The 15,917-nt window shown below is 44.6% G+C and overlaps 2 protein-coding genes across 3 annotated transcripts; one reads left to right on the forward strand and one right to left on the reverse strand.

The window, feature by feature from the left end:
- Positions 1-1,401: 1,401 nt before the first annotated feature.
- On the forward strand, positions 1,402-10,684 carry LOC4330670 (DExH-box ATP-dependent RNA helicase DExH15 chloroplastic). Of its 2 annotated transcripts, none has more exons than XR_010739009.1 (16): positions 1,402-1,950; positions 2,878-3,053; positions 3,517-3,630; positions 3,984-4,092; positions 4,176-4,262; positions 4,663-4,781; positions 4,963-5,140; positions 5,275-5,874; positions 5,961-6,239; positions 6,829-7,035; positions 7,301-7,645; positions 8,062-8,298; positions 8,871-9,091; positions 10,044-10,093; positions 10,180-10,326; positions 10,425-10,684. XR_010739009.1 is itself a non-coding variant. In NM_001416878.1 (16 exons), the coding sequence occupies exons 1-16, from the start codon at positions 1,429-1,431 to the stop codon at positions 10,521-10,523; spliced, it is 3,540 nt and encodes a 1,179-aa protein (NP_001403807.1). In that variant the 5' UTR covers positions 1,404-1,428; the 3' UTR covers positions 10,524-10,682. The 2 variants fall into 2 exon arrangements, 1 of the variants encoding a protein (NP_001403807.1); NM_001416878.1 differs by having other exon boundaries at positions 1,404-1,950; positions 9,994-10,093; positions 10,425-10,682.
- Positions 10,683-15,092, reverse strand: LOC4330671 (formin-like protein 16). The gene is made up of 2 exons (NM_001417120.1): positions 13,580-15,092; positions 10,683-12,305 (listed from the first exon to the last, which is right to left on the reverse strand). The coding sequence occupies exons 1-2, from the start codon at positions 14,878-14,880 to the stop codon at positions 10,886-10,888; spliced, it is 2,721 nt and encodes a 906-aa protein (NP_001404049.1). The 5' UTR covers positions 14,881-15,092; the 3' UTR covers positions 10,683-10,885.
- Between the last annotated feature and the right edge of the window lie 825 nt (positions 15,093-15,917).

The raw sequence follows: 15,917 nt of genomic DNA on the forward strand, positions 1-15,917 counted from the left end.
TGTTCGGTTCGTCCACGTCGGGTTTGGCTGGCTCCAATTCAGATCTGGCTTCTGCTGCAGGCTGCAGTGCTGCCGCTGCGACTGTGGGTATGGGAGTGGGTGGGCCTGAGAATGTTCAGTCATCTTGGGCCTTAGCTTGGGGCCTTGGGCTAGGTGTAAGCTGTCCATTTGTTGGTGGAGCCCAGTTTACTACTACTCGAGCACTTGGCCCAGGAGAACTTCTTTTTAAGCTAGCACAATTTAAAATAAAGCGATTAGCGCTCAAACTAGAGTCGGTGTTTAATTTTTATTAAACACCACTTTATCCTTGTAGTTTAGTTTTTTAAAGTAGAGTGGTAGTCTCACTCTTATCCTGAGGATTTCAGAAGTGTTTGATACAACTCCAACTTTATGGAAGAATTTCGAAGCATAAGCTATATAGAAGAAACAGACGCATCAAACTACATATAAATACCTACGAATATGTCTCTTTTAACATTTGCTTTCGAAGCGACAAAGGCCGGTGATGAATTCTTAACCTCATCAACTACTGAGAGATTGTTTTTATTTGATTGTTGTTTACGTATTTCATATCTCTAAAAATATTTTTTAAAAAATATATATTTTTTTTATTCCTATGATACAAATCAAGTGTAACTCAACTAATTGAGTAACTTATGGTGGAACATGTTTACTCGAGTTCAAGTTCAAAATGTAATTGCATTAACGACTAATTATTTTTTTCAGTGATAAGCAATGCATCCGTCGACAATGAGATGACCATGGTATTTCGGAGGAGCTCATAGAGATAGTATGTCCATTCATGGGGGTGATGATACGCGTGTTGTGAGCAAGTTTTATTTTTTAAAAAACTAGAAAAAATGTCCGTGCGTTGCAACGGGTGAAATTTATTTTAATCTTATTATTATATAGTTTAGTTAATGTGAAATTCACCATGAGAATTCGCTTGGATATATATTTTTCTAGAAAAACATGAGTTGCAATTAGGAGTCTGATCAGCTCAAGTTAGCATGCTAGTTTTTTTAAAAAAGATTCCTTATGCGACTCATTTTGTATTTTCAAAAACGAGCGAACTTAAAACCCGACACAAATACATATATGTATTTCCAAGAGCGAACGAATTTAAAACCCGACTCAAATATAGATATGTATTTCTAAAAGCGAACGAGCTTAAAAACCGATTTATACATGGATGACGTACCAAAGTACTAACAAAAACATTCTTAATTTTTATAATAAAAAATAGTATGGATACCGCCTCCTACAGTCCTGCTAGACTGTAAAGGCGTAAACCCACTGCGTTGGCGTATTCCAAATTCCCGCCCCACCGTACGGAATTACGAAAACAAAAATCCGAGCATTTATGCCATTATCTCGTCTTCCTCCCCGCCTCTCCCCCCCGCGCGAGAACCACCACACCCTCCCGCCATGCACTGCCTCGCCCCCCACTTCCTCCTCTTCCTCCCACTCTCCTCCGCCTCCCGCCACGCGCTCCCCCACACCCCACCCGCTCCTCTCCTCCTCCCCTCCCACCCAGCCCAAGCCCAAGCCCAAGCCCGCGCCGGCCCGCTCCGCCTCCCATCCGCGCGCTCCCCTTCCCGCGCCGCTGCCCCCGTCTCCGACGACGACGAGGACGAGGAGGATGACGAAGAGATAGACATCCGCGACGACGCGGACGTGGACGAGGAGTACGACGACGACGACGACGAGGAGCTGGACGAGGAGAGCGGCGGTGAGGAGGAGGAGGAGGAGGAAGGGGATGATGGGGTGGAGGAGTTGGAGGAGGAGGAGGGTGGGCGGGAGGGGACCGCTGCGCGGAGGCGGCGGTCGGAGGAGTACAAGTCGCAGCGGGTGGGGAAGCTGGTCGCCGAGGTGCGGGAGTTCGGGGAGGATATCATCGACTACAACGAGCTCGCGGGGATCTACGACTTCCCCATTGACAAGTTTCAGGTGGAGTAGTTTCTAATCCTGATGAACTAATTATGAGCGTATAGAGTGGGTAATGGCTCTGGATTTTACGTGGTGCGTTTGATTGCTTGGGGCGCTGAAACGGTTGGGATTTGAGCTAGCAGCGATATGTTGCTCTGTATATGTTAAGTTCCGTGTAGGTTTCTCCTGTTTGAGGCTACATTGGAGATATCTGACGACTCTGCAACGGTGAAATCGGATTCTGGCCATTTCCCCCGGGGGGGGGGGGGGGCTGTCTCGTTTGAGTGATGATTGGTATAAGTAGTTCTGGTGTATATGGTATCGTGGAACTAACAAGTAAAGTCATGATTCGTTGTAAATAAATTTTCTGTACTGGCTAGTAATCCACTGTCGTATGCAATTGAGGTTTATCTGAGTCCTTGTTTGTGCGTTTATTTAGATGGTAGGATTGTGGTCGATTCCTTTTTTCTGGAATACGCAAAAGGATTGTGGTCGATTCCTGTTATACATTGTGTCTTATCATTGGTCTGGTTTGATGATATTATTTATGAGCTACTTGTAAAGCTGTTTTGCACAACAGATAAAACAAAGATTTCCATGTCTTGATTATTAGCGACGCTCTAGTGCTCTCTACTTGTAGTATTCTACTGCTGTTGAAATGTTTGTGTTAAAATTGATTTTAAAAATGTTAGAATATCCATTGGGTACTAAAACAGGAAGGGATAAAAGGGTAGCTTTGGTTTTCTGCCAACAAATCTACCTCTTCACCATTGGTAACAGGAAGACATTTGGAAAATTGATGCTAATCTTTTATGTTGCACGAGGTCACCGGATATTGAACAGTTTTTTCCAAATTCTAGCAACTTGCTACTTGTTGTCCTGAGTGTCACCTCATGTTGTACAACCCACTACTTTTCATTTTCTTACCTGTTTCCTGTCTTCTCTCAGCGCTTGGCTATACAAGCATTTTTGAGAGGCTCATCTGTCGTAGTTTCTGCACCTACAAGTAGTGGGAAGACACTAATTGCAGAAGCTGCAGCTGTTGCAACAGTCGCTAGAGGAAGACGCCTCTTCTACACAACACCGTTAAAGGCCTTATCTAATCAGAAGTTCCGTGATTTCCGGTAAAATGCTACTTTTGTATGCCCCTCTTTTCAGTTAACGAGTAAAATCTGTAAGATATACTTTTCATGTCACATTAGTTGTTTTTATCTTAAATAGCATGCCCATGCCCCCAATCAATACACAACCTTGGAAGTTGCTCTCCTTTATACTTAGCAACATTGTGGCAAATACTGAAATGGCCAACTTAAATTTTACCATATTCCTTGACTGTCATAAGAAGCAAAAAACAGGTAAATGTACTTACCTTTTCTCTTTCAAAGTTACGTGCTGGACAGTTGAAAGCTGAAAGTTTATGCAATGCTGGTTCACTTTAGCATAAACATGATTGATTTCTGTTGAACTTGTGGCAAGTTGGAGAACTTCAGATCAGTTGTGCTGTTGTATTATTAGATATTTTTCCTAGGTGGCCAGTTTCTGATTAGTAGATTTATTTTGACACATCGCTGCTGTAAATTATTTCAGGAATACGTTTGGTGATCATAATGTTGGTCTTCTTACAGGAGATTCTGCTATTAACAAAGATGCTCAGATCCTGATAATGACAACAGAGATTCTGCGTAACATGCTGTATCAAAGGTATTTCACAGAAGAAGGATATATAGTGTGATTTGTGTGTACTGCTACGAGTAATTCACCCTGCAGAATTTGGCAGTCTGCCTCTTCCACTGTCGCTAGTGATGCATTCCGTGACAGGGACTGTTCACAGTATACTATAATTCAACACTATGTATATCCATGGGCAATGTCTCCCAAGTCATGCATGCGTGTTTAAGAATATCTATGATTTTTATTACAGCCACCTATATAGTTTCCCAAGGAAGTTTTTCTCTGAGATTCAGCCTATAATGGTAGTTAATTACAGATCGCAACTGATGTTGCCTGTCCTGTTTCTATTGAAAGAAAAATGATGTCTTGTATTTGGACTGCAGTGTCGGTATGGCAGCATCAGAAGGTAGATTATTTCAAGTTGATGTTATTGTTTTGGACGAAGTCCATTACTTAAGTGACATTTCACGTGGCACTGTTTGGGAAGAAACTGTATGCTATCTCATTACTCTCTAATTCATCATGTGTGTCATATTGGTCATTTTAATTAAATAAACATTTTTTTATATCTTTAGGTGATATATTGTCCAAAGGAAGTCCAGCTTATATGCTTATCAGCCACTGTTGCAAATCCTGATGAATTAGCTGGCTGGATTGGTCAGGTAATTGTACTTTTGACGTCTCTTTTGCATCATCTTAATTTTCTTTGCCGTTATGCTTTCTGCAACTATGTTAATAAACTGTATTGCATTTCTTTTGGACTTCCAGCAGTATGACAGATTGACAGGTGTAAGAATTTCTCTCTTCCTACTTTAGAATTGTTGTTTGGATTTTCTTATACAATGAAATAGGATTAAAATGATTAAAATAAATTATGGCGATTGGTATAAGAAAACATGCTCAAACATGCACATACCCATATTCATGCATATGTTATGACCATCTGTGTGCTCATCCATATTCAAAGTTGTGTACCCATACATTTTGGAATCCCTTTATTTCTTTTAAGTATTGGTGCTATTTTGTATGTGCGGAACTATTATGAAGTCTGTTCCTTCACAGATCCACGGTAAAACAGAGTTGGTGACATCACACAAACGACCAGTTCCACTTACTTGGCACTTCTCAAAGAAGTTTGCACTTGTACCACTTCTTGATGGGAAAGGAAAGAAAATGAATAGGTTTTTCCTTGTTCTTGTTGGCAACTTGGCATTATATACTTCAGATCATTTGTTAATTTATGTGCATAGAAATATTCATTACTTATTTTCCATGATGGTGCAATTGTTTTTGTGTCCATGCACATTGGTTCTGGTGTACTTGGGCCAAATCATATATATCTTTTGCATTCAATCCATACAGGAAATTGCGAATGTCTCACTTCCAGAACCTATCTTCTCCAAAAAGTGAATTCTATTATGTGAAAGGAAAGAGGAAGCTTAGAACAACTAAAAATGAACAAGGTAACAGAAGCCCCTTGGACATCTCAAAACAGGTTCAGTTGTCAAAGCATGAGCTCACCAATATGCGCCGGTCTCAAGTATGAACCACAATCTCTTTTAAACTCTTTAAGATGTGTATCCTTGCACAATAACTTTAAATTTTCACGTGGTCATATATATATTTTTGTTAGGACTAATGATTGTCATTTCTTGTTTGCCTTTTGCAATGCAGGTTCCATTAATACGTGATACTTTATCACAACTTTGGGAAAATGACATGCTTCCAGCTATTTGGTTTATTTTTAGTAGAAGAGGGTGTGATGCAGCTGTTGAATATCTTGAAGATTGTAGACTTCTGCATGATTGCGAGGCTAGTGAAGTTGAGCTGGAACTTAAGAGGTTCAGGATGCAATACCCTGATGCTATCCGGGAAAGTGCTGTGAAAGGACTCTTACGAGGAGTTGCTGCCCATCATGCTGGTTGCTTGCCACTGTGGAAATCTTTCATTGAAGAATTATTTCAGCGTGGCCTTGTTAAAGTAGTCTTTGCAACAGAAACCCTTGCAGCAGGGATTAACATGCCTGCTAGAACATCTGTGATTTCTTCTCTCAGCAAAAGAATTGACGCTGGGCGCCAGCTCTTAACCCCAAATGAATTATTCCAGATGGCAGGTCGTGCTGGACGAAGAGGGATTGATACAGTTGGGCATTCTGTTCTTGTTCAGACTACTTATGAAGGGCCTGAAGAATGTTGCGATGTTATCTTTGCTGGACTTGAGCCACTTGTTTCACAATTTACTGCATCATATGGGATGGTTTTGAATCTCCTTGCTGTATGTATCTTACTTTAATGCTTCATCATATTTTTCCTGTTTTGTTCATTATCCCTTTATCTCATGCATTAAAATATACTATGCAGGGCTCAAAAGTTACTCATAATCAGAAAGAATCGGATGATATTAAGGTTAAGCGTTCTGGAAGAACTTTAGAAGAAGCTCGAAAGTTAGTTGAGCAAAGCTTTGGTAACTATGTTGGGAGCAATGTAATGGTTGCTGCTAAAGAAGAGCTTGAAAGAATACAGAGTGAAATACAATATCTCTCTTCAGAAATTACAGATGAATCCATTGACCGAAAGTGTAGGGAAGAATTATCTGAGGAAGACTATGCTGAGATTTCCCTTCTTCAAAAGAAATTGAAGGTAATACTGATCGCTTTATCTGGTTATAATAACCCATATAATGGGTCTTAGATTATAACTTTCTCACTTAATAATGCACAAAGATACGTGTCACTGAATGTTATGACAAGGAAACACTCCTTGAATGCATCTTTTGTTTTTTTCTTATTTATTCCATCAATGTATAACCACATGGGCTATCAACTCCCACTGTTTCATTGCTTCATTGAGCATTTTATAGAGAACTTTCCCTTGGAATTCATGGCATTTCAAACATACTCTAAACAGTAACTTTGAGCAGACATACATTCTCAACTTATTGTCCTTGTTTTAAAGATAATTCTTATTTCAGTTTTGAAAAATAGCCTCCATTGTGACATGCGATTTTTTAACATGCTAACACTGGTGTAAGGTTTTTCTTATTATGAACTTAATAAAAAGCCAGTATGCGGAGTTGGTAATACTAAAGACCCTTGTATTTTTAGCTCGTGAAAGCTTCTGGGAATTGGACTAAAAATCATGTGCATAATAGAAATGGTTTTCCTAATATGTTGATGAATGTGTTGCTTATTATGTATTTTTACACACTTATATTATGGCTACTCATTAGGAAGAGAAGCAGATGAGAAATGAACTGAAAAAAAGGATGGAACTAGAGAGAATGGTGGCATGGAAAACTCGGTTGGAAGAATTTGAAAGTGGTCACCTTCCTTTCATGTGCTTGCAGTACAAAGACAAAGATTCAGTTCAGCATACTATTCCTGCTGTTTTCATTGGAAGCCTCAGTTCATTTGCGGATCAAAAGATTGTGAGCTTGGTGAGTGAATCAGCTGTATACTCTTGCATGAGCAATGCAGAAGGGAAAAGCTACACAGTTACTTCCTTATTATTTTTATTCTCTTCAATATGGTGGTAACTGTTAATTGATTATTAGATATGATAAGGGACTAGTACTGAGTCTTTGCTATTTCTGTCTACAAATTTTTGCTGCATATACCCTAAGAACAGAACCACACAAGTTTTCATCTCTCTGTTTGTAGTACTGTTCCTTTTCCTTGTTCTTATTTTAGATACTATTGCAGGTGGAAAATGATTCTCCTGTTGCTGGCAAGCAGAAAGTTGACAATGAAGGACAGCAATATTACCCATCTTATTATGTAGCCTTGAGTTCAGACAACTCATGGTATCTATTCACCGAAAAATGGATTAAAGCTGTTTACAAGACAGGTCTACCTGCTGTTCCTTCAGCAGAGGGAGGCCCTCTCCCTAGAGAAACCCTGAAGCAGCTCCTTTTGCGTGAAGATATGATGTGGGATAAAATTGCAAAATCAGAATATGGTTCTTTGTTATGCATGGATGGATCTCTGGACACATGGTCGTGGAGTCTCAATGTTCCCGTGCTTAATAGCCTTTCAGAAGATGATGAGGTTTGAACTTGTTCCTTGTTTTCCCTGTGAATTTGTCTTTTGCTAGGGGTGATGTAAATTATAGTTGATACTTGGTAGGGTTAATGTAAACTAGATTTGATACTTCAATGGAGTTTTATCTGCTTGCGTTATTCCAAAGAATCAATCTTTTTAACTAATACCCAACGTTGGGTTCCCATTTCTCTCTCCCGAAAAGGAAAAACACAAGGTGAACTTTTCTTTCTGTCGTTCTTGTTCTCCTGAGAATTATCTCTAGATTCTATATGGTTATCTGCAGAAGAATGACGATTTCCTGTAAGAATTTCATGTGGCGCCATTTGTTCCCCACTGTGTATATTGTTTAATACAATTGAAATTGTCTCCAAATCTGAAGTTAGGGATTAGTGCTTGTAACTTCTTTTAATTACATTTCACAGGTAGAACGATTCTCCCAGGAACATCAAGATGCTGTAGAATGTCATAAGCAACAGAGAAAGAAAGTTTCACAATTGAAGAAAACAATCAGGAGTACTAAGGGTTTCAAAGAATTTCAAAAGATCATCGACATGAGAAACTTTACAAAAGAAAAGATCGAGCGTTTGGAAGCTAGATCTCGTCGTTTGACTCGGCGGATAAGACAAATTGAACCAACTGGTTGGAAGGAATTTTTGCAGGTGAGCATGCAACTTCTTTATATGTTCGATGAACTTTTGTAGTTACATCGTTGATGAAACAGCGTGGTATTCATTGCTCTTGAATGAAAATGAGTTAATTTGCCTTTATTTGTTCCAGACATCATGTTCCTTACCTAAATATAGTTTTGTTGATTTTTCCTCTAGCTAAGCCATATGAATAAACAACAAATTTAGGCATTTTATAATGTGATGTCTCCTCTGTTGGTGCTCCTCCTTTCCCTTTTCTCTCAACCATGTCCCTTTGGTCTGACTTATGGTGCCTTGGTTTCCTAAAATCCTCTCACCAGCCCAGTGCACACAACCTAAGTAATCTATCTTACAACACAAGTGGCACCTACTATGTGTAATTTTTTTGCTGGGTTTACTATGTGTAAGTTTTGATATAATATTTCGATATTTCTTCAGAAAACATATCGTGGTTAGACAGGTGTTCGCAGTCTTTTGAATAGATGGGTTATGGGTACAATTCCAGATTGTTATGCTATTAATTATGCCTGCCATTATTGAACATTTTCCAACATTGAGTTGTGGTTCTCTAAATTGGCATGCAGATTAGCAAAGTCATACAAGAGGCTAGAGCATTAGATATCAATACTCAGGTAATCTATCCGTTGGGTGAGACGGCAGCAGCCATACGAGGGGAAAACGAGCTCTGGCTTGCCATGGTTCTTAGGAACAAGGTCCTTTTGGATCTGAAGCCTTCTCAACTTGCAGCAATATGTGGAAGTTTAGTGTCAGAAGGGATCAAACTTCGTCCCTGGAAAAACAGCAGGTATGCTACTCCACAGCACCACCCGTTTCTTCATTTTTTATAGCTTGCTATGTTTATCTGCTTTCAAATTACTTTCATTGTGTTTAGATCTTTATACTTACCCTTAGTGCAGCCCAAATTGGTGAAATGCACTCACATATAGTAACTATAAATCATTTGGACCATATATCCCATGTGCTGTGCTGGACAGACCAGTGCATTGGCTGTCTCAGATATACTTTATATTAACGTCAATCATGATTAGTTTGTAAATTGAACTCTGAATAATAATCAATCTGCTTCACCAATAAAAATCTATATCCAATCATTTGGTGACATGCACTGTGGCATATTGAGCATGTATACATAGGGTATGTTTGGTACTTTGGTTCCGTGCCATAGCCTTACCAAATTTTGGCGTGTCTGAATTTTGGTGAGACAACAAATCAATAGACTATAAACATTCCAACCACATAAATTTGTTAGCTCCGGAAACATTCAGACTTTCACCACTCTAAAAATTTAAGACGGCAAACCAAACATGCTTCAACATACTTCTCCCTAATAAAAAATTATTGTGTCAAAACTTAGCATCACAAAAATTTGGTAAGGTTGATTTTGTTACCAAATCAAACATGCCTATAGTGCCAATGAATAATATTTACTGAATTCTCGATTTATGAATATATTTCCATGGGGAAACACTAAGATTTGGAATAATGAATATGAACTCCATGGTGTCGTTTTCTTAGGGGTTGTTTTGTTCAATGCTTCAACTTGCCACACCGCACTTTAGGTTGCCACACGCCCACATCTTCTTAGTCTTGTGTTTGGTTTATTGTCATAGTTATGGCTTGCCACACTTTCTTAGCACCTTTCCCTACATGTCATAGACTCCATGCTAACTATTTGTCGCCTTGAAGTTATGTATATGAACCATCTTCTGTTGTTACTGGTGTTATAAACTACTTAGAAGAGCAGAGAAACTCACTCGTCGATCTCCAAGAGAAGCACAGTGTAAAGGTTTGGAAGACGATGTTCCTGTTCTGTGTTCTCTAATCAATAAATTCAATCCCCTTCTTAGTTATCACCGGTCCCTCCACATACAGATACCCTGCGAAATAGATGCCCAGTTTGCTGGGATGGTTGAAGCCTGGGCATCAGGGTTGACCTGGAGGGAGATAATGATGGACTCGGCAATGGATGATGGAGATTTAGCCCGTCTGCTCAGACGCACGATTGATTTACTAGCCCAGGTATATTATCTTGACCTGATATTTCCAGTGTACTATCAGCTTGATGGCACTATTATGATTAGCATGACAATACATAACACTCGTTAGTATTGTTCCAGATTCCAAAATTGCCAGATATAGATCCGGTTCTCCAAAAGAACGCACAAATTGCTTGCAACATCATGGACCGGGTACCGATAAGTGAGCTTGCTGGCTGAAAGTATGTGAAATCTGTAAGTACCACATTGAATGTGAAATCTGTAAGTACCACATTGAATGTGAAATCTGTAAGTACCACATTGACCATTTGTTTTAGGTAGGCAATTCTTTGTTGTATCATGCACATGCAGTTATCAAATTGACAGAGATCATTTTCCAAGCGATTCTTGATATCCTTGTATCAAATTTTGTACAAGTTTCTAAACAAAAATCTATCCACGTTCTTATACTACTTATATGAAGCAATGGAGAAAATAACCAACACAAATAATGTATTATGTACAGTCTGCTTCTAACCTATACCTCCAAAAAACAACCAATGCAAACAATCATCATTTACAGTTACACGTCTCCATTCATTCTATTCCTCGTCACTACTTGAATCAGAGTCTGCATTGTCCTTCATAAAATGTGCCGGCAAGTTGGGGAATCTTGGCATGACCCTCTTCCTTTTGCTATCTACCTCTTCCGGTGGTTTCTGAGCCGGTGCTGGTGCGTCATCAGCTGCCCCCTTGGTTGTGGCCGCTGGGGCCGCCGGTTGTGATGATGACGGTGGTGGTGTTGGCTTCTTTTGCTGCTGCAATTTCCTCTTGATGTCTACACATGCCTGATCAACCATCCCCAGGAAGTCCCTAACTATGATGAACAGCTGGAGGGGATGTGCATTCTTGTCCTTGGTGGCACCAGTATGGTAATACTCCGTTGTCCGCTGCACCAGTTCAAGCACTTTCTCCTGGTTTCCTTTTAGTTCATTCAGTTCTTGTTCTGCAGCCTTCACAAATCCTCGCAACCCTCTTGCGAATCCATCGTCCCCATAGGTCTCCAAGAGCTTCTTGGTACCTGCCAGCCGGTTGCCCAGAATTGCGCACTCGTTGACAACAGTGTCATAGTCCACCAGTGCCGCCTTCTTCACATTGGCAAACTCAGTGCTGAGACCTCCAACAATCGGTAGCCCGAGGTTCAGGTATTCATTTTGCCTCTCCTCCCGTGATGGACCCTGACTTGTGGAGCTTGCTGCTGGGTTGCCACCATCGGTGCTCTTGGCAAGGCTGCCAGAGCGTCGAAGACTGTAGTTGCGGTTGATGGCTAGACGCTTCCCCTCTGAACGCACAACCTCCTCAATGACAAAGTGGAGCAAGGTGGTGCTCCCGTCTGTGCTCTTCACATCAGAAAGCTTGCGGAGTGCAGTAAGGTTGAAGGCCTGTGCATTACCGCGTGCTGTCCCAGCATTCATCCGATTGCCTGCCTTGAGCACAGCCTCGAGCAGTTTGAAGAACAGCCCCTTTGTCCTCAGCTCCTGGCTTGCCATCTCAAGAGTCCGGAGTGACTGCTTGAGCTGTGCAACCTCAGCAGCATAGTTTGCCTTGAAAAGCAGTGCATTGACGCGTGCAAATGGGCTGGGCACATCAAGGAGGAGCCGGAGTAGGAAGAACTCCGCTGGAGCAAGCCTGTCAGGGTTCCCAGAGAACTTCAGAAGTGTGTTCTCCTCTTCCTTGGAGATGTTGAGCCGAGACAGCTTCTCAAGGACCTCCGTGCTGAGCTCGGTATGGCCGTTTAGGAGGGCGTCAATGATTTCCTCTCGCCCCACGGTGAGGGACCGGAGGATGATGGAAATGTTGTGCGACTTGCGTGGCTCAAGCAAGAATATTTGCTCTGGCGAGTTCGAGCGTCCGAGGCCAGCTGAGGTGCTGCCACCAGAGGCATCCTTGGAGTCTGCAGGCTTTGTCTTGCGGTTTACCGCGGCGGTGCCAAACAGTGCCTCGATGATGCCTTCATCCAAGCTAGAAACAGAACAAAATAACTTAGTTAGAATTGTTCAGATGAGTAAAAAGATTGAGAAACACCGGTAATCAGTTTTTTCAAACAATAGCATCACATTCAAGCCATATAAAAAAAAGTAAATTTACATACTGTAGTATCCATTATCAATATGGGCCATGCCTATATTCATTTGGCTATGAATCCCTTATCTTTTGGAGGGACTCTCATGGCAATTGGCAGGTGATTGTCCAGTGGCGCAAGCGGACAAAGACAAAGGGTGCCTGTCTTGCCTAAGTTGAATGTGTCCTGCGTTCACATCCTTTTACTGAATTCCTATCATTGTTTTCTAATGAGGCCAAAGTGAATTCCCGTCCCCATCAAGATTTATTATAGATTGACCTTGTTCACCTCATGGAATGACTAAACCATAATTTCCCAGCATGCACCATGATTTCGACTAGAAAGTGTCTACTAGAGCAATTTTACCTAAGAAGACATAGTAGTTCAAAAGAAAGGAGTACTATGATTTAAAAAGCTAATCTTGTAGTACCAAACAACTATATTTGAGTATGTCAAGCTTAGAAATGTTCCTTTTCCTGTTCAATGAGAAAGCATGCTACACTGCTACGCCAACTCGTATACTTGTTCCACGAAATCCCGTGTACCCATTCCCCTTGCCCATGTAAGCCAAAAGAAGTCACGCCCATCAGATAAAACCAAAAGCAGCCATCCGTCCCTGTCGCGGGCTCGTGGCTTTGTATGTAAAGCGCCCTTAATCAACAGAAAATCAACAGAAAATGTAAAGCGCCTCCAGAAAGAGCATACGCGCACAGAAAAGGCAGCAGGATTTGGGCGCCCTTCCGATGATGCTGCGACGACGCGACGTGATTCCACCGAAAAGGCGACATGAAACTACGCTATACTAGTCTGTGATCCCATCTAAGAATGTGCACCTGCTTTGCACGATCTGAGATCAAACCTTTTCATGCCAACTGCGCCATTCTGCACAGTGACAACTAAAAATGCAAGTGAAATATCCTAGGTTTATGCCTTGGTTGATCTGTATGACATTCCTATCTGAAGTGCAACTTTGTACTCTGTATGTTCAGCTGAATAGTAGAGTACTCTGCTCCTACCAACTAGGAGTAATAAACATTCACACTAGCAGTATGCACAAGAAGCACCTAAAGATAATTAACATCTGTACCTACGGCGATAGTACTATACTACCGTATTCTTTCAGTTCAGGAGTACTAAAAAGTACACAGAAATGAAAATGAGAAGAGGAGCTTACTTGAATGAGCCGCCGGTGATATTGTCCCACACCATGGAGTGATCGGTGGCCGCCACATTGACCTTGTCCCAATGCAGCGGCTTCAGCTTCGCCTGCTGATCCGCGGAACCGGTTGGGACGCCCGGCGCCGCCGGCGGCCTCGACGCGCCTCCCTTCGGCGGCGGTGGAGGCGGCCCACCTTTCTTTCCTCCCGGAGGAGGCGGCGGCGGCGGGGACGGGCCTTTGGGCGGTGGCGGCGGAGGTGGGCCTTTGGCAGGTGGCGGCGGAGGCGGGCCTTTGGGAGGTGGTGGCGGAGGTGCGGCTTTAGGCGGCGGCGGTGGGGGTGGCGCCGCGGCTGCTGGTTTGGGCGGTGGCGGTGGCGGCGGCGCGGGTGACGCGACGGCGGCGGCGGCGATAGATTGCGGTCGTGATGGGCTTTCCCTTCCAGGCGGCAGTGGCAGCGATGGAGATGGTGAGGCTGGTCGGGCGGCAGGGGCTGGTGCCGGAGATGGGGACGAGCGGGGTACCGAGCTGACGGCGGTGATCGCCGGCGTCGACGGTGGCCGCGCGTACGCCTCGGCGGCGGCCACAGAGAAGGACGAGGTGGAGCCGGCGCTGGGCGCGTACAGCGACTCGTCAAACTCAGCGGACGCGGAGTCGAGGGAGCCCCTCGGTATGAGCGGCTCCTGATCTATCCTGTTCTTCCTCGACCGCGGCGGCGACGGAGCCGACGACTCGTGGGCATCCTGCCTCCTCTCCGCGCGGTACGGCCGGGGCGGCGGCGGCTGCGGTGGACGCCGGCTCGCCGGGGGCTTCCTCCCCCTCCCGCCGTCGCCCTCCTTCTCGAACTCCCGCCAGTATATCGCGTCGAGGCCGTTCTCGTCCACCATGTTGCCCCGCGCCGGCCGCTTCGGCTCCCTCTCCGGCCGCTTCCCGGTGAGCGCGCCGCCCTGCGCTCCACCATAATGCTGCCCGGCCCCGCCCGCTTCGGTGAGCTCCCTCTTCTTCCCGTGCCGGAGGAACAGGAAGAAGGCGAGGCCCGACACCGCGAAGCTGCTCAGCGCCGTGCTCACCACGGCCACGGCGATGTCGCTCCGCTTCCCCGACGACGACGGCGGCGACGACGACGGGGTGGCCGTAGGCGTGCCGGGGGACGGAGACGGCGAGGTGATCGGCGGCGGCGTGGCGAAGGCCGGCGTCCGGGTGGACGGGAACCTCGTCTGGATGTTCTGCCCCTGCGCCGCGGCGAGCGGGGCGACGCCGACGAGGAGGAGGAGGAGGAGGAATAGGGGGAGAGGAGTCGGAGACGGAGCCGGAGCCATCGCTGCGGCGAAATGGAAAGTGACGGAGATGAGGCGAGGCGGTAGGATTGACTTAGCGGAATCGATGGGTTGAGCTTATCGTTGAGCTGGGCTGCGTCGCGTCGCGTGGCGTGCGTTTGACCTGGCCGGGTTGGGGGTTGGTTGTTTACTTGGTCGGGCGCCGGACGAGGGAGGACGGCTCATGGTTGGGTACTTGGGATGGGTCGTTGGGTGGGAAGAGAAGAGAATGGAAGGGAAGGGAAGGGAAGACGCGTTGTTGCTGTGGAGGAAGGAAAGGAGCGGAGCGGAGGCGAGGCGGAAACCGCGCGGGCGCCGCCTCCGCCGCCGCGTGACTGGGGAAGGGTAGCTGTCGCATGCATTTTCTCCGCTTGCTTTCGTTGTTGGCTGCGGCCTGCGGGGACGCGGAACTGACGCGGCGGGGGTTCCGCGATCGGGGCCGTCCGTTACATGATCCGATGGACATGGAAAACGCGTAGGTCCTTGTAAAACCCTCCCTACCTCAAAAAGATCTGAAATTTAACAGGGCGACCGGGAGGTTAAGCTCTGAGCCACAGCAACAGTAATATCACTGTCTCTGGGACGCAAGCTGGACTCCTGTATAGGCCGAGGGAGAGTTCATCCAAGGCCACATGTTGACAGCACTAGCTGTAACCCTTTGTCTTATTGTAAAGCCAGGTGTTGAGTCGATATCGTCCGGCCAGGAATCACGTGCCAGATGGACGGCGGTCGCATTGTTTTGCTCCGCGCCTGCACCTATACTTTAAACTGGCTAGCAGCGACCAGCGACATTGAGCTGGTACATCGATCGCCGGCCAAGGCCAAAAACCCAAACTCCAAAATGTACCGACCGTAGCCGGACGTTACCTTCTCCGTGGCCGTAGCTGAACCCGAATCTTTTCGGTTTCTGAAACGAACGAGCTGGAAGAGCGGAAGAACTAATCAGGACCCGCACCACCACCGCCACGCCGAAAAGTTGGCCGCTCGCACTTGCTTCGCTGTGTCTCCGCGTCCGTCTCCCTGTTGCGGGGGACAATGGA

This window comes from Oryza sativa, chromosome 2, assembly GCF_034140825.1.
Source record: "Oryza sativa Japonica Group chromosome 2, ASM3414082v1".
Taxonomy (NCBI): Eukaryota; Viridiplantae; Streptophyta; class Magnoliopsida; order Poales; family Poaceae; genus Oryza; species Oryza sativa.